Source organism: Andrena cerasifolii, unplaced genomic scaffold, assembly GCF_050908995.1.
Source record: "Andrena cerasifolii isolate SP2316 unplaced genomic scaffold, iyAndCera1_principal scaffold0045, whole genome shotgun sequence".
Lineage (NCBI taxonomy): Eukaryota > Metazoa > Arthropoda > Insecta > Hymenoptera > Andrenidae > Andrena > Andrena cerasifolii.
The window spans coordinates 24,675-43,775 of NW_027484938.1; the positions used below are offsets into that span (position 1 = coordinate 24,675).

General features: G+C 42.4%; 1 protein-coding gene across 1 annotated transcript; it reads left to right on the plus strand.

The window, feature by feature from the left end:
- The first annotated feature begins 531 nt into the window (after positions 1-531).
- Positions 532-2,886, plus strand: LOC143378059 (uncharacterized). Its single transcript, XM_076829902.1, has one exon. The coding sequence runs from the start codon at positions 532-534 to the stop codon at positions 2,884-2,886; it is 2,355 nt and encodes a 784-aa protein (XP_076686017.1).
- Positions 2,887-19,101: the final 16,215 nt, after the last annotated feature.

Below are 19,101 nucleotides of genomic sequence, written 5' to 3' on the forward strand. Positions count from 1 at the left end.
TAATTCTACTTTTGTTTCTCGTTCGTCTAATTGTAATGTACCCGCCGTTATTTCCTTAATTCTATCGCCCATGTTTTGCACGGAACCCGTTACAGCTTTTTGTGTGTTGTGTATGCGAGGCGAGTGGAAGGGCGATAGCGCGAAGCGAGCGAGCGTGGGGAGAACTGCGAGAGGGGACAACGGTCAGTCGTCATAAGCCACGCCGTGCGAACGTTAAGATTTATACATCTTTACTTACTTTATATTTTTTCTTTTATTATTAAACCTCTTTTATGCAAATACACCAATTATTCGCCCTATCACGACCCACCACATCCTACATATGGGGGCTCGCCCGGGATGGAGAGTGCGGTGTAGAAACAGTGGTGAATTTAGAAAATAAAGAGAGTTAAGCGGAGAAATTCCACGTTGGTCGTGCTAACACGGTGACCACGAACAGAAGTGAAAAAGTAAAAGTGATAAGTAACTCCAGTGAGTGGAAACCAAAGGTGCGCGACAAGTGGGACGCTAACGTGAAACGCAAAAGGCAGAATGAAGAGTAACGAAGAGGTACAGGGGAAAAAGGGTACAGGTGAAGATACAGGAACAGATCCGTCGCTGGAAAGTGGAAGTAGCGATGCTGAAAAAACCATAATCGAGGCTACGAACACGGTAGAACTGGATAAAGAAACGGAAATCGAAACGACGAACACCATGAGTGTAATCGAGGTTCGGGAGAAATTAAAACAATTGGGACTGAAAACGGCTGGTAAAATAGTAGAATTAAGGGATAGATTGAAAGAATACATAAGGAAGAAGGACGATTCAGCAGACGAAGAAGATTCGGAAGAAGACGAAGATTCCGAAAGTGGAAATCCAGATTCCGAGGAATCAGAGAACGAAGGCCATAATGCAAAATCAAGAGTGCTACGGAGAAAGTGCGAAAAGGAAAAGGTGAAGAAATCAGTGATCAAAAAGCCTAGTTCGTTCACCATAAAGGATATAGAGGAATCAGTATCCCACTTCACAGGTGACGATAGTTCGTCCATAGGGAGATGGATTCAGGAGTTCGAGGACATGGGAAAATTGCTGGAATGGAACGACCTGCAGAAATTGATCTACGCCAAGCGACTGCTATGGGGTTCGGCGATACAATTCGTAATTACGGAAAGAGGCATCGTCACATGGAAGAACTTACGAAAGAGATTGAAGAACGAATTCAAAACTAGGGTAAATAGTGCCCAAATACATTCGCGATTGCACAATCGGAAGAGGCTGCCGCGTGAAACCGGAAGACAGTACATATACGCAATGCGTGAAATCGCCAGTGAAGTTGACATCGAGGAAGACGCGTTGATAGAGCACATCATTGATGGCATACCGGAAAAAGAATACAACAAAGCCTTTTTATATCAAGCGAACACTTTGCAGGAACTCAAGATTAACTTAGAAATATACGATAGGATGAAGGAAAAAGCCGAGCGGAAAATGGGCTACGGCAGAAAGGAAGAAACAAAGGGGAAGAAAGAAGCACCAGTCAAAAACAAGAAACCGCGATGCAACACGTGTGGATCACTTGAACACGACGCACAAAACTGTCCAGATAAGGGTAAAGGTCCGAAGTGCTTTAAATGCAATAATTTTGGACATTTAGCGAATAAGTGCACTAGTAAAGAAAAACACAGTGCAGAAAAGGACGTGGTGGCGAGCGTGAACTGTATTTACAACGCTAAGACAATGTACGCAGTAAAGGTGAACGTCAGGGAATGTTCTGCATTAATTGACTCAGGAAGTGTTTTGTCGCTAATAAAAGAAGAAAAACATCAAGAAATTGGCGCTCCTCCGCTGGCGGCAACGCCTGTGAGCATCACAGGCGCTGGCAACGCAACGACGAAGGCAGTCGGCACTTTTGATGCCAACATCGTAGTCAACGGCGAAACATACCACCTCAGACTGTTTGTGGTTCCGACATATTCGATTCCGCACGACGTCATTCTAGGACGAGATTTTTTGAAGGAGGTTGACATGCAGATGCGGCAGGGTGTAATAATTCAACTGCGGAAAATCAAGGACGGCAATCAACGGACCGCGGGCGTTGCGCTTCCCGAGATTGAAGATAAGGTCAAGGTAGACGTGGAAGGTACAGCGGTATCTGAAGGTAAAATATGTACGGATCTACGAGAAATTTTGTTTGTTGAGAAAAATGAATTAGAAGTGAAAGATCAGTATAGGGACAGGATAGAGAAATTAGTTAAAGAATATCAACCTGCGACAAAAGTGGAAACAAAGGTAGAGACGAAAATTATACTCAAGGATGAGATTCCGGTTAAAGCAAGACCGCGGCGGTTAGCGCCCATGGAAAAGGCAATACTGACAAAACAAGTCGATGAATGGTTGAAGGACGGGGTTATTCAGGTAAGCGATAGTGAACACACGAGTTCGGTAGTTATAGTAACGAAAAGGGATGGTAAAAAAAGAGTTTGTATAGATTTCAGAGACCTAAATAAACAAATAAAGCGTGACCACTTCCCTATGCCACTCATCGAAGATAAAATAGACGAGTTACGAGACGCACGTGTATTTTCAGTAATCGATTTAAGAAACGGATTTTTACACGTACCGGTTGCGGAAGAAAGTAGACGTTACCCTGCATTTGTAACACATGAAGGGCAGTACGATTTTTTGAAGACGCCATTCGGACTGTGTATTAGTCCTACAAGCTTTCTGAGATTTATAGATGAAGTTTTCCACGATCTTATTCAGCGTAAAATAGTTTTCACGTACGTAAATGATATAATAATTCCAGGCGAAAACGAGGAGGACGCATTTAATAAATTAGTACAAGTTTTAGAAGTAGCAGCTACGAAAGGATTAGAACAAATGCCAATTTCTACAAACGCGAATTGAATATTTAGGGTATGAAATAGAAAACAGCAAAGTATACCCAGGTAGCTTCAAAATTCGAGTTGTTCAAAACTTTCCTGAACCGACAAATAGAAAACATGTAGAAAGCTTTTTAGGGTTAACTGGATATTTCCGGAAGTTTGTTAGAGACTATGCAAAGATCGCACGACCATTGTCAGACTTAATTAAAAAGGACCAACCATTTATTTTGGCAAACGAACAGAAACTTGCAGTTTTAACGTTGAAAACGATATTGTCCTCAAAACCAGTATTACGAATTTATGATCCGAACGCGATAACAGAAGTGCCTACCGATGTCAGTCAAAAAGGTTTTGGCGCAGTATTGTTACAGAAATTACCGAACGAAGAAGCCTTTCACGCCGTGTATTATTATAGTAAGAAAACATCAGACGCCGAACAAAAATATCATTCGTACGAGCTAGAAATGCTAGCGATAGTATACGCAATAAAGAAGTTCCTTGGTTATTTATTAGGGATTCCGTTCAAATTAGTCACAGACTGCGAAGCGTTTAAAAAAACTCTATCAAAGAAAGATCTGTCTCCTAAAATTGCGCGTTGGGTGTTGGCCCTCGGAGATTTTGAATATACTGTAGAACACCGAAGCAGCGTACGGCTCAAACATGTCGACGCACTCAGTCGATTCCCAGTATTAATTATAGGAAACCATCTGCTGGCTATGGTAAAAAAAAACAAATAGAAGAAGAAAGATTGCGTGTAATAAGGCGTGTATTAGACAATGAAGCGTATGAGGATTATATTATAGAGAACGATATTTTGATGAAAAGGAAAAATGGAAAAAGTTTAGTGGTTGTACCAGCGTGTTTAGAAATGGGTATAATTAGGGAAACCCATGAAAATGGTCATTTTGGGGTACGCAAAATGGAAGAAGAAATAGAGGCAGAATATTATATTCCGGCGTTAGAGGAAAAGCTGAAAAACTTTGTCAGTTGCTGCGTACCGTGCATAGTATCTGAAAAGAAATCGGGAAAAAAGGAAGGTGAATTAAGACCGATTCCGAAGGGAGATCGACCACTTAGCACATACCACGTAGATCACCTAGGGCCCATGGTAGAAACTTGCAAAGCGTATCGATACATATTCGTGATAGTTGACGGATTTTCGAAGTTGACGTGGCTTTACCCGACAAAAACGGTTAACGCTAATGAAGTTATACAAAAGTTAAGTAATCAACAGAATATTTTTGGTAATCCGGAACGCATTATATCGGATACGGGATCTGCTTTCACGTCTAAAGACTTTCGAGAATATTGTGAGGATGAAAGAATAGAAAGTATACATATTACAACGGGTGTCCCGCGTGGAAATGGGCAAGCAGAGCGTGTGATAAGAACAATAATACCGGTTTTAACTAAGTTATCATTGAACAATCCGGATCAGTGGTATAAGCGCGTAGACGAAGTGCAAAGATGTCTCAATAGTACATTCCAAAGAAGTATAGGCATGATTCCGTTCGAGGTGCTTTTCGGCATCAAAATGTGAAATCGCGTAAATAAAGAAATTGTAACTCTTTTGGAACAGGAAGCGCTATTAGCATACGACGAGAAACGCGACGAAATGAAAATTTTAGCGAAGGGAAATCATAAAAATGCAGGAAGAAAGTAAGCGATACCATGATAAAAAGTCTAAACCGGCAAAACAATATCAGGAAGGCGACCTAGTATTTATAAAGAGAACTCAATTCGGCCCTCAATTGAAAATTAAACAGAAGTATTTAGGACCGTACAAAGTGTCAAAAGTAAAAAAGAAACGATCGATATGAAGTAATGCGAGTAGGCCCTGGCAAAGGTCCTATGATGACAAGTACAGCCGTAGATTATATGAAACCACTTCAGTGCATGGACGAGTATATAGATGCATCTTCGGGGACCAAAGATATATCAGGAAAGGCCGAGTGATGGAAGGAATGCGTGCCGCCGGTAACGTGCGTAGTGCCGGGAGTATGCGAAGCGAGTGGAAGGGAGATAGCGCGAAGCGAGCGAGCGTGGGGAGAACTGCGAGAGGGGACAACGGTCAGTCGTCATAAGCCACGCCGTGCGAACGTTAAGATTTATACATCGTTACTTACTTTATATCTTTTCTTTTATTATTAAGCCTCTTTTATGCAAATACACCAATTATTCGCCCTATCATGACCCACCACATCCTACATGTATATCCTGGAATTCGGATTTTATAATGTGTGTTTCGTTTCCTAACAGTTCGGCTAAGTGACTTTGATCCTTGTACAGTTTATCTATTTCCTTATTGTAATATTGGGCGTCGTCGCTGTCTAAAGTTCCGAAAAGGGCCTTACTCAGCGATCCGATGAATCCTAATGGTACCGATCGCCTGGTGCGGCGGAGCGGTGATTTTCCCAGAATGCTGAGTAGCAGTTCCTCGTAGCGTTTACTATCGAGGAGTTTTCGATGCAAGGCCGCGTTAAGGGCGTCGGCCGGGCAAGGCGTCCAATTATTTGTATTACATATTGCCTTCATCCGGTCTATCTGGGGTTGAAGCTGCGGTCTCGAAGCTAGTACTTCCGCGACTCCTATGCCAGTAACCAGCCTCCATTGGGTATGGAAGACTCGGAGGGGTCTAATCCTTTCGTAGTACAAGCCAAGGTTGTGGGTCAATTGCGATATCTTGTAGCCTCCATCGATAATGTAACTATTAACGATCGTCCACAGGGACGTAAACAAAAACAGCCCACGTCCGTCCATTGTGGCCGTAGTACGAAGACTTTCCGAAAATGTCAAATTCGCGGGGGAATTCTATTGTTTTTAGTAAATGTCTACTGCAAAATACAAAAAAAAAAACAAGTGAGATTAAGGAAAGGGTGGGAATTCTATTGTTTTTACGTAGTTGACTACTGCAAATACGAAAAACAAGTGAGATAATAAAAAAGGGGGGAATAAATAAAGTTTTTTTTTTGCAATGTGGGACCGTGGTTATGGAAGTCGGTTATACGACTCCTTCCGCCGGTCCGTTGTAAGCTTAAACCACACTATATGCGCTTCATTGGCGCCAAGGTTGTTTATCTTTATTATAAGCATGTTTCAATTTATCGAAATATTTTATGATTTGTTGGCCCTTATCTGAGATTAATACCGCGTTGTTTTGATCGGTAATTGCTTTTATTTTGAAGGGGCCGATGTAATGCGGATCGAATTTGTGGAGCCGGGGCTCCTTTAGTACGTAAACGAGGTCGTTTGTCGCAAAGGTGACCTGATTACTTTTTCGGTCATAAATATTTTTTTAACGCGATTTGCTGGTGTCCAAATTCGATCGCGTGGTCGTTCGGATTTCGTCGAAGCGCTCTACTAGATTCTGTACGTATCCCGGGTATGTTAGCAATTCCTCGCGGGACATAGGCGTAAACGGATCTCGAGCTAATTGTCCGAAAACCACTTCGTATGGGATGAATTTCGTGGCCTCGTGTACTGAGGTGTTATACGAGTACATAGCAAACGGAAGTAGCAAGTCCCAATCCTCGTATCTTTCCAGGTAATGTTTCAGGTACTCAGTTAGGACTATGTGGCTTCTTTCGAGGGAACCGTTGGTCTGTGGTCGATATCCCGATGTGGTTACGTGTTTGATTTTAAACGTTTCAGCTATTCCCTGTATTACGTTATTGATGAAACTTGTCCCGCGATCCGTGAGTATTGCGCGCGGTGCGCCGAAAGTTGCGACAAAGTAACGCGATAAGGCGTCGGCCACAGTAACGGCTCGTATGTTCGGTAAAGGGACGGCCATACAGAATTTTGATAGTTGGCATTACATTTTCAATACGTGACCGTTTTCGCTTGGTGTAGGGGGAAGCGGTCCTACGGTGTCCAATGCTACCTTATCAAAGGGCCTAGCGGGCGTATCGTTGATTAGCATCGGTTCTCGTGTTTTAATGCGTACGAGCTTTTGTTCTTGGCAACTCTGGCAACTTCGTACGAAATCCTCTACACCTCGACATAAGCGCGGCCAGTCAAATAAGCCGCGGATACGTCGGTATGTTTTTGTCCCACCCTTGTGCCCTCCTATAAGGCTTTCGTGATAGTGCCGGATGATTTCTTCCCGTTTATATTCTGGTGGTAATTGGATTTCGCCGGTGCAGATCGTAATCATGATGGGTGTACGTTTGAAAATCACTTGGCAGTATTTTTGGAGCGCCGCGGCGTCAAAACGGTGTAAGGTTTCGCCGTACGTCGCCACACTCTATGGCGTCCCTGAGCGCTGCTAATGCTGATGTAAGCTCAACTTCTCCCATTTCATGATAGAAGCTTCCTACTCCGACAACGCTGACAATTTTTCCCTCTTCGTTGTGGGTGATTATTACGCGGTTCCTGGTTAATTCCTCGGATAATAATTTAGTCTCGTCGAAAAGTCCGATAGCTTTTAAAGTTTTACAAATGAAGCTAGTTAATATTCTGTCAGAAGATATAAAATGAGCATAATTGTCCGGGGTCGACGCAAGCGTGGTTCTTACGATTTTTACTTCGCATTGTGTTGGCTGAGTTTCGTCTTCCGAGGCGTCCGGTGTGTTGTTCCCGAATCTGTGCGACTCCCTCCAGGTTGTTGGAAGTTTTGGCGGAACGACGAATGGCCTGTAGCTTGTTTCCTGGAACTCCGTTAAATCAGGCATCTTAATTGCATCAGGCCCCAGACTTATGCCTGATTTCTGCCTGGGTGGCGATCGATCTTTCTGCTCCTCCCATGTCTCGCCCTCAGGTCCAATCATGGTCGACTGCGGGATGTCCAAGACTTCTGCGTGCAGAGGTATTCCCCATGACACCCGCTTCTTTGGGCCTGATCGTAGGTCCTCCGTATTCTGAGGACTGACATTTTCGTGGCGATTCGTTGCTTTCCCTTCTTCTTTGGAGGGATACTCTTCGTCAAAGCTCTTTAAATTGGTGATTTCGTCTTGCGTGAGTGGGCCTACGCGCGAGCTATCGCTTAATATGGCGGAGTCCTCGTCTCTTTCTTCTGGATCGTTGTTTCCCGCATCCAGGAACTCGGACATTCCCGTCAGACCTTGTGTTGTATCCAGAACGGTGGAATTCGCCCTGCTCTCCAAGCTGGCTGCGTTGTCTCCCTCTGTCGGTTGTAGCTCCTGTTCGAGTTCGTGTCCTTCTAGCGTGGAATCCTCTAGGAGGTCGAACGACGGTGGTTCTTCATAATTCGGTCTGGGCATGCCTTGACGAAGCGTGCCTACACGCGTCCCTATGCCTTCCTGCTCGCTCTCCGGCGCAGTTTCTTTTGAGGTAGTAGGGAACGCGTGCGAAACCGGGTTTCGCGATAACGCGTCGGCGTTCGCGTTTACTCGGCCGGGTTTATAAATGATCTCGTATTGATAGTCGGCGAGCGTAATTTTCCAACGGGCATTTCGCGACACCGGGTCTTTTACCGAGGATAATCATTGAAGCGGCCGCTGGTCGGTTACCAAGAAAAAATTTCGTCCATAAATGTACGTGCGGAATTGTTTTACAGCGTAAATTATCGCGAGGCGCTCCTTTTCGGTTGTTGAGTAATTTTCCTGGCACGGCGTGAGTACCTGTGAGGCATACGCTATAGGCGGGTCTTCGCCTATCTTTTCCTGGCTCAAAATCGCACCGACGGCTACGTCCGATGCGTCGGTTGTAATAATAAACGGTTCATCGTAATTCGGATAACGTAGAACCGGCTCCTTATAGAGTGCCTGGCGTAGATCTTCGAAACTCTCTTGGTGTTTCTCAGTCCAAAAGTACAGAATTTTGACGCTTGTTAAATTCGTGAGTAGTTTAGCATGTTTCGCCATTTCTGGGATGAAACGTCGGTAGTAATTTACGAGACCCAAGAATTGTGTTAAATTTTTCCTGCTTTTTGGTACGAGGAAGGCAGAGACGGCCAGGATCTTCTCGGGATTGGGTCTGACTCCGTCGGCTGCTATTATGTGACCCAAGTACACGACCTTGTCCTTCAAGAACCTGGCCTTCTCCGTCTGTAGCGTTAAGTTATGCTCGCGTAAGCGTTCGAAGAATCTCTCAAGTCTGCGTAAGTGTTCCTCGAGCGTGCGCGAATGTATAACTATGTCGTCTAAATACACGAACAGCTCTTTACCGATAAGCCCTTGCAGCACGGTATTCATTAAGCGTTGAAAGGTGGCTGGAGCGTTCTTTAACCCGAACGGCATACGGAGATATTCGAAGTGTCCGTCGGGGGTGGTAAACGCGGTTTTCGCACGATCTTCGGGAGCCATAGGAATTTGGTGGAAACGGTTCGCTAAGTCAAAAACTGAGAAAAATCGGGCTCCGCCTAAGCGATCGAGAATGTCCGTACTTCGCGGTAAGGGGAAACGGTCGTCGATCGTTTTGGCGTTCATGGTTCTGAAATCCGCCACTATCCTTCAGCGTTTTTTTTCATCTAGGTCCGCCTTCTTCGGGACCACGTGTAATGGTGAGTTATGTGGCGACGACGAGGCTGTGATTATTCCCAGCTCTTCGAGGTTCATCGTTTGACTGGCAATTTCTTCGTCCATAAGGGGGGAATGCAGGTATTGCCGCGTGAATACTGGCGTCGGGTCGGTTAACGGGATGGTGTGTTCCATTGTCGTCGTTCCTCCCAGTGGGTCTCCAGGTACAAAGAACCTGTCCGAATATCTTGTCACCAACTCCTCGATAAGCTGGCGCGGTTCCAGGTCTATTTCTTCCAGTTTCAGTGTTTGGACTATATGCTGTACTCGTTCTTCGGAAGGCTTGCGTTCAACGCGGTAATCCCCGAGGGGAGGGTATGGGCAAACCCGTTTGCCATCCTCGGGACCGTCGCAGTACTCGGGAAAGCAGACGTTTACTTCACTTCCGTTTGTCTCTAGTTCCGGACTTTCGGTTAAGTGAGCCTGGAATTCCATGTGGCTTCTTCTGCATTCCTCTAACGTATTTTCCAATTCCTTTGAATTGGAAAAGATTAATGCATGGATTGGACGATTCGCGGTCACCATTGTACGTCGGTGATAGGATACGATGGCTTCCTCCTGGTGCAGGCATGGGCTCCCGATGAGGCCTGCAATCCCCTCCGGTAAATAGGGCATGCTTATTACGTGAAATAACGCCTAGCTGCCATTAATTTTCAGGCGAGTCGTCCCCATGGTCATAACCTTCCCGTTCAATCCACCGACTTCGACGGGGTCTCTGCTTAAAACCGGAGCTTCTGAGCTCGCGTACCGTATTTCTAATAAGTGTAACGCGGAACCCGTGTCTACGATGAATTCTCCCTCACCGTTCTCCAACTGTCCGGCCTTGATCCGGATGCGGGTGGGGGGGGGGGGTCTGTGCGTCCGAGAACCGTCGCTGGCTCTGGTTTCTCGGGTGGGATCTCGGCGATCCTTGGGCCAGCGAGGAGGACCCGCCCGCCTCGTTTCGGTTGAACGGGCGGGCGCGCTGGTAGTTTAAATGATCGCGATTTTCTACATAGGTTTCTCGATCCACGGGTCCTCTTGATACGCGATTTTCGTGCCTTCTAGATTCTCTAGGATCGTATGTCCTTGATCCACGAGGTTCGTAAACTCTCGGCTCGCGTGATTCATGTACCCTGGATTCGCGAGGCTCGTACGTTGCAGATTCTCGAGATCGTGGCAGTCTATCATATCGCGGTCTCTCTCGTGCTAATCTTCGTCGGGGGACGTACTGTCCGCGGTTGACGTCCAGTAAACGCTCGCCTTGCATCGTCAGCAAGGCCGTTGGCCGGCGCGGCGGTGTCGGATCGCGATAATACGGCTCGCGGCTGTACTCGTCGCGACAATATTCTTCTCGATAGCGAGGGGAGCTGTAAGCGGAGTACGAAGAGTGAGGCTCTTTGTACGGGGCTTCCTCGACCGGCTGTCTCCATTCGGTCCATTGCCGCTGGGGGTCGTACGGGGTCGGCGGGCGCGCGCTCCGAGCGTGCCCGTACACGTCTTCTCGCGGAAGGCCGACCATCTCTAATTCTTGCCTTTGTGTGTGAAGCGCCAAATCAAACGCGTCGTCCAATATTTCTGGATTTAGTAGTGCTACCCTAGCCGAAATCCAAACTTCTGACACCAGTTTGTTACGTCCTCATGGGACTTCCTGTAAATCATCCCGAGCGGTTGGAATGATTTACCGGGTTCTTGCTCTATCGAAGGGCTGAGGCCCACCTTGACTATACTTACCGGGGATAAGGGAGGTGAAAAGGGTTGAAAGAATCAAGTTCAGGGGATATAATGGAGAAACGATAAGGCTAAATATATTGTTACAGAAATTAGATTACTCTACTACGAGACGGCGCTTCGTCCCTGCTGTCGCTCGCTGTGTCGCGCGGCACGCTTGCCGTCTCGCGTTTCGGTCGCTCGCAGTGTCGCTGACCCACGGGTAGGTCGTGGTCGCTTGCTGTGCTCTCGGACGTCGGTGGCCTAGTGCCCGTCGTACCGAACTGTCTCTAAACGTCGTATTTCTACGCGATCTTACGTCGGTCTGAATTGACGCGCAAGGGCTCTCCCGGCGAGGCCGTTTCCTGTGTGTCGGATGGATTTACCCTTCTTACGAATTACTACCGGCCGAGCGCGCTTCGCGGAATCTACGCGGAGACGTGGTCGCGGTATCTAGACGGTCCTTTGGTCCGTCGCGACTTCCTAGCTCGAAGTCTCGAATAAGAATAATGTTTTTGCGGCTCCTGATCGCGGGCCGAACCTCGAACGATCCCTACGAATGGGGAAAACTGCCCCGTCGGCAGCTGTCGCTTGCTTCACCAATTCCCCGATTATTGAGAAATAATCGGGGGCCTGGGCCGAGCGCGGTCGTTGTCCCTATCGCTGTTGCCACGGGCTCAGCACCACTCGATTGAAACCAAAACGACGCGTGGACAGCATGCACGGGATGGACCTGAAGGGCCCATGTATCAAATTAAAAAAAAATTCAAAAAAATTTGAAAAAAGATTAAAAAACTAAAAAAAAGAAATAAAACATTTTTAAAAATATTTTAAAATTTAAAAAACAAAAATTTTAAAAAATTAAAAAAAATTTAAATAAATTTAAAGAAAAACTAAAAAAACTAAAAAAAATTTATAAAGAATTTAAAAAAATTAACAAAAAAATATAAAAAAATTGTTAACAAATTTAAAATAAATATTAAACAAAAAAAAATAATAATAATAAAAATTTTAAAATAAAAAAGGAATTAAAAAAAAATTTATAAAATTTTTTAAAAAATTTAAAAAAATTAACAAAAATATTAAAAAGAAAAAAATTAAAAAAATTTTTAAAAAATTAAAAAATTTTTTTTTAAAATTTAAAAAAATTATTATTATTATTATTATTATTATTATTATTATTATTATTATATAAACGGGAGAACCCTTTAGACTACAAAATATAAACAAAATGTACAAGAAGTATAAAATATAAAATTAAAATATAGATAAAGGAAACAAGATATAAAGAACACAAACGTAACAGTCTACAAACCAGCAACAAGACTAAACCAATGAGCGGACATTAAGGAGATAGGGGAGATGACAGACTCCTCAAAAGTATGGCCCTAAACTTAGTTAGGGTGTCCAAACACAAATCAATATTGGCAGGGCACTGGTCCAACTCACTCATAGCCCGATTTATGGGGTCCGCAGAGTAATAGTGATATTCGGGAACACGCACAGCAAAAAGGGGTCTAGGACGCAATGAACGTTGCGGGGCATTAAAACATATCCGTGCGACAAGCTCGATACAGTTAATCTGACCGTGGAAAGCCTTGTAAAGAAATAGTAGGTCTGAAAACACGCGGCGGTCGCAAAGAGGTAAGAGCCCCGTTTTTTGCAAGGCAGGACCGTAGACATGGTCGCAGAACCGCATAGGGCTACCAGAAGCCCTCATGGCCAACCTCAGAAACTTGTGCTGGACCCGTTCAATTAAGCTGGAATAATGTTTATGCCTAGGGCTCCAAATCACCGATGCATATTCTACCTGTGACCTCACCAGTGCGACATATAGCAGCTTCAATGTCCTGACTTGCTTAAAATGCTTACCGAAACGGGCTATAAACCCAAGGGTTTTCATGGTCCTACTCACAATATTTCTATAATGATTGCGAAAATCCAGACACGACATGAAGGTAACCCCAAGGTCCAGGACTTCTGCAACCTCCAACAATGTGGTAATATCTAAGATATATTGTGAGGGAATACATCTAACAGCCCTTAAAAATTATAAAAATTTTGTTTTAAAAAATTACAAAAAATAAATAAATAAGTAAATAGTTAAACAAAAATTTAAGAACAAAAATTAAAAAAAAAAATTAAAAAAATTTTAAATTAATTTTAAAAAAAAAATTTTAAAAAATTTAAAATAAATAAAAAATAGAATTAAAAATTTTTTTTTTTAAATTTTTAAAATGTATATATTTAAAAATAAATAATGAATAAAAATAATAAATAAAAATTGGAACAAAAATTAAGAAAAAAAATTAAAAATTTTTTTTTAAATTAAAAAAATTAAAATAAATATATACTAAAGAAAAAAAAATTAAAATTTAAAACAAAAATTACAAAAAAATTAAAAAATAAATTTTAAAAAAGAAATTTAAAAAAATTTGTAAAAATATTTAAAAAAAAATTTTTAAAAATTGAGAAAATTTAAAAAATTGAAATAAAATAATAATAATAAAATTTAAAAAAAGAAGAATCTAAAAAAAATAATTTAAAAAAGTAAAAAAATAAATAAATTTTTTAAAAAAAAATTTAAAAAAATTTATAAAAATTTTTTAAAAAATGAAATTTTTTTAAAAATTGAAAAAAAAATTTAAAAATTGTTAAAAATTAATAAAATTTTTTTTTAAATTTTGTAAAAATAAAAAAATTTTAAGAGTAAATAAATAAAAATAACGAAAAAGAAAAATTCAAAAAGAAAATTAAAAAAAAAAAAAAAATTTAAAAATTTAAAAAAAAAATAAAAAAGAAGAATGTAAAAAAATGTTTTAAAAAATTAAAAATTTGTTTTAAATTAAAAAAAGTAATAAATTTTTTTAAAAAAGTTTAAAAAATATATATTTAAAAAAATTTCAAAAAGAAAAAAAAATAATTATATTTTTTTTAAAAAATTAAAAGAAATAAGTAATTAAAAAAATAAAATGATAATATTAAAAAATTTGAAAAAATTTAAAAAGAATTTTAAAAAATATATATTTGAAAGAAAAAAAATTAAATTTTTTTTAAAAAATTCAAAATAAATAAATAAAAATAAAGAAAAAGAAATAATTCAAAAAGAAAATTAAAAAAAAAATTAAACAAAAAAATTAATGAAATTATAAAAAAAAATTAACAATTTGTTTAAAAAAATTAAAAGATAAAAATATTAAAGAAATTTTTTTTAAAAAATTAAAAAAATTCTTTTTTTTAAATTAGAAAAAAAATTAAAAAGAAAATAAAAAAATCTTTAATATTTTTATCAGTTAATTTTTTTAAACAAATTTTTATTTTTTTATAATTTCATTAAATTTGTAAAAAAAATTAAAAAAAATTTAAAAATTTTTTAAAAAATTTTGTTTTTAATTTTTTTAATTTTCTTTTTGAATTTTTCTTTTTCTTTATTCTTATTTATTTATTTAAAAATTTTTTAAAAAAATTTAATTTTTTTTCTTTCAAATATATATTTTTTTAATTTCTTTTTAAATTTTTTAAAATTTTTTAATATTATAATTTTATTTTTTTAATTTCTTATTTTTTTAATTTTCTAAAAAAAATATAATTATTTTTTTTACTTTTTGAAACTTTTTAAATATATATTTTTAAAACTTTTTTTAAAAAAAATTATTATTTTTTTTAATGTAAAACAAATTTTTAATTTTTAAAACATTTTTTTACATTTTTCTTTTTTAAATTTTTAAAAATTTTTTTTTTAATTTCTTTTTTTAATTTTTTTTAATTTTCTTTTTGAATTTTTTCTTTTTCTTTATTTTTATTTTTTTACTCTTAATTTTTTAAAAAAATTTCATTTTTTAAAAAAATTTTATAAATTTTTTTAAATTTTTTTTTAAAGAAATTTTCATTTTTTAAGAAATTTTTATAAATTTTTTTAAAATTTCTTAAATTTTTTAAGTTCTTTAAAAAAAATTTAAAATTTGTTTATTTATTTATTTTTTTAAATTGTTTTAAAAAAATTTAATTTTTTTTTCATATATATATTTTTTTTTCTTTTTAATTTTTTTTTTTAATTTTTAAATTTTTAAATTTTTTACTTTTTTTCTTTTAATTTCTTTTTTTTTTAATTATTTTTAATTTTTTTTAATTTTTTTTAAAAAAAATTATTTATTTTTTTTACTTTTTTAAATTATTTTTTTTTAAATATATATTTTTGTTAGAGTTTGCTGGTCGGAAAGGAAGATAATGCGCGGTTAGTTTTGAAAGATATAATTAATTTTTAGAAGGTACAATTATGGAAAACGTTACGACGTACAACCCGCGCGTATCGCTAGGTAGGGGCGAGAACAGAGAGGGGATCCACAGGTCGCCGTCTGGAGGGAGTCCCAGGGCATCAAGGCAGCGTTTTCACGACTGCCTGGTGCGTTCGCAATGTATGTTGCTCTATCTCCAACACTCCCCCTCAACATGCGTCGGGGGAATATTCCGCGAACGGAGTCCAAGCTTTGAAGTGCATTCAGCGTGCTTCATCCTCGGCAATCCTTTGGTGAGGACGTCAGCGACCATCCTCTCTGTAGGCAGGTATTCGAGCCTGACAGGATATTTCTGTAATGCAATGCGAATATAATGATGACGAATGTCAATATGCTTCGTCTTCGAGTGAAAAACCGGGTTCTTCGCAAGCAGCCCAGCGCCACGGTTGTCGTTATAGAGCACCACCTCGGCGAGGTCTGGACACCCGAGCTCTCGTAAAAAATGATCAGGTGAACGGCATCCTTGGCGGCATCGCTGATCGCCATGTATTCCGCCTCCGTGGACGAGAGGGCGACCGTCGGCTGCTTGTGTGACCTCCACGCCACGGAAGCGCCACCGAGCATGAACGCCGAACCGGTGTAGGAACGCCTGTCGATGGGGCAATTCCCCCAGTCAGCGTCGACGAAACCCTGCAGCGGCCGATCGTCCCTTCCGAAGACCAGTTCATGGTCCAATGTTATCCGGAGGTATCGGAGAACACGCTTGGCGGCCCCCCAGTGCTCCTTCTTGTAGCAGGAATTGAACTGACTGAGCGCACTAACTGCGTGCGCGATGTCAGGTCGCGTTCCCGTGGCAGCGTACATCAGGGCACCTACCAGTTCCCTGAAAGGATAGCGTTCCTCGGCGTCCTCCCCGTTGTCCGGATTTCCCGACAACTTGGCGCCGACAGCGAGTGGGGTATCGATGAACTTGCAGTCCCGCATCCCGAAACGCTTCAAGATGCCACGGATGTAGCCCCGCTGAGACAGGTGGATGTTGGCTCCATCACGTCTAATCTCGAAGCCCAGGCAGAGCTCCGCTGGACCGAGGTCTTTCAGTTTGAAGGACTCGGCGAGCTTCTTCTTAATTTGGCCCTCTCTCTCCAAATCGTTTGTGATGACCAAAATGTCATCGACATAGACGAGAATGAAGGTCAGCTTCCCTTGGTCTACATAAACGCAAGGGTCAGCGTTCGTAGGAGTCAGCCCTACGCCTTGTAGCACGCCATCCAACTCAGCGTGCCATTGTCGACCCGCCTGGCGCAAGCCGTATAGCGCTTTGTTGAGTCTGCATACGATGTCGGCTCCCTCGACCTTCCGGAGCATGGATCGCGCTCGCTTCAGGATCGAGTCGTCAGTCTCCCTCTCGATCATGGTCCGGAGCATCCTCTCCAACAGGTCGGGTGCCTCCATGTAGATTTCAGCGTCTATTTTTCCGTTTAAGTACGCCGTCTCGACGTCCAGCTGCGACACCCTGAGGTTGAACTTGGCGGCCAAAGCCATTAGTAAACGAAAAGAATCAAGTCGGGCAACCGGTGCAAAGGTTTCGAGGAAATCAACACCATAACGCTGAGTGTAACCCTTCTCGACGACTCGCGCCTTCCTTCTGTCCAAATTTCCACTGGCATTGTATTTGTATCTTAATACCGTGCGACACTTGATGACCTTACCATCCTTGGGTCTCGGCACAACGTCGAAAGTGTCGTTGAGGATGAGGCTCCTGATTTCTGCGTAGATCGCGTCATGCCACTCGGACTTCTCAGGTCCCGTGATGGCCTGGTGATACGGGATCTCGGTGGCGGACATCACCAACTCGGCGTCCTCGCACGTCGAAGAGTCCTCATCGCTAGAGTCATGCAGGTCTTCTGGCTCGTGCGATGCAGCATCGGCAACGGGTACCATGTTGTACTCCTTTGTCGGTCGGCCTGGTCGGCCGGTTATGACCTTGCGCGGCCTCCCAGGGCCCCGTCGCATCGGATGTGCGACGGCCTCTGGTTCTGTGGGTGGCGCAGGTTGCGGCGCATCCCCGCCACGCATCTCGGCGTTGATTGGTGGAACTTCACCTTGCCCGATCGGAGGACCAAGCTCCTCTCCAATTTCTTGTCGGTCTACAGGATTTTGCTTATTGCTGGGACCGATCTCCGTCTCATGTACCTCGGAGTCGTCCGAACTATCTGAAACAGAAAGTGGCTCGCCACACTTTTTGAACACTGATTCCTGAGTTCCCCCCTTTAAAAGGAATTCGGTGGTGAACCTGACGTCCCGCGTCACGAGGACTCTCCGCTGTGACGGTGCCCAAACTCGGTACGCTTTTGAAGTGTCAGAGTATCCGACGAGAGCCCCCGTGATCCCCTTAGGCAATAGTTTGTTCTTGCCGGGGGTCTTGTCCAGTATAAATGTCTTGACACCGAACTTCTGCAAGTGGCTCAAATCCGGACGCTTCCCATTCCACATCTCGTAAGGGGTCCTGGTTCCCAGGATTTTCGTCACGCAGCGATTCCTCACATGATTCGCTGACGCAACTGCTTCGGCCCAAAACGACTTTGGCAGTCCCGATTCCTCGAGCATGCAGCGGGCAGCCACGATCAGCGTTCTGTTCTTACGCTCTGCGACGCCATTCGGCTGCGGTGTGTATGGCGCGGTTAGTCTGCGTTGAATCCCAGCTTTCTTCAGGATGGTGTCCAGCTCCGAATTGCAGAACTCTCGTCCGTTGTCCGACTGGAGAGCCTTTATCCTCCTACCGGTTTGCGTTTCTGCGCTGTTCTTGTAATCCAAGAACTTGGAGGTTACTTCCGATTTATTTTTGAGAAAGTAAACTTTCGTCCAGCGACTGTGGTCGTCAGTCAATGTCAAAAAATAGCGAGCTCCCCCTGATGAGACGGTTCGCATGGGTCCACACACGTCCGCATGGACTATTTCGAGCAGAGCCTGTGAGGTTTTTTCGCGCTTGGAGAAAGGAACACGAGACATCTTACCGAGCGCGCAGACATCACAGGGTGGCAGAACATCGTGAGTCCCGAAGTTCAATCCGGACGCTGATCCCTTTCGTCGCATCAGCGACATGTCGGTCCAATTCAGGTGGCCGAGCCGCTGATGCCATTCCATGGAGCTGCCCCGCGCATCGCTGGAAACCGCACACGCCTCCTCGCGTCCTTCACGCAGGCAGAACAAATCGCCCTCGCCGTCGGCGACCAGTCTGAGGTCCCCACCGGCATCATACAACCATTTTCGCGACAGACATAAGATTGGTTCGCAGATCCGGAACACACAACGCGTTACATAGCGTGATCGGCCTATCATGTGTACCGTTTGAAGCAATTATACGCACATCACCTTTGGCTGTCACTTTCGCGGTCGCGTCGTTAGCCAATCTTACACCCTTGTCGGTTTTGTGTGACTGCGTAAAAAGTCGCGGATCCTTGCACAAATGCGACGTGCATCCGCTGTCGATGCACCACTTTTGATCGATCGCGGAATTGCATACGTGGTTCGCGGAGGTATCCGCGTTTTGATTCGCACAAGACAGTTGTTGTGCCCAGGCAACGCCCAAGTACACGTGTCACGCGACATATTATACTTCATATTAACCATTATACTACTCCAGAACGTTCGAGACGTTCCTAAGCAAAATCAGTTGCGAGGCAAAGCGCGAAACTACAAAATCAGCGAAATTGCGAGCGTTGCAACGTGACCATGCACGGCAACGCGAAGCGACGGCACCACGCCCAATAGCGCAATAAAAACCGATTTGCCGCCGCAAATCGGGAGACTCTAGAGCCGACTCTCGACCAGTTA

Coding starts and splice junctions, on each gene's coding strand:
- LOC143378059 (XM_076829902.1), top strand. CDS start 532: ATGAAGAGTAACGAAGAGGTACAGGGGAAAAAGGGTACAGGTGAAGAT.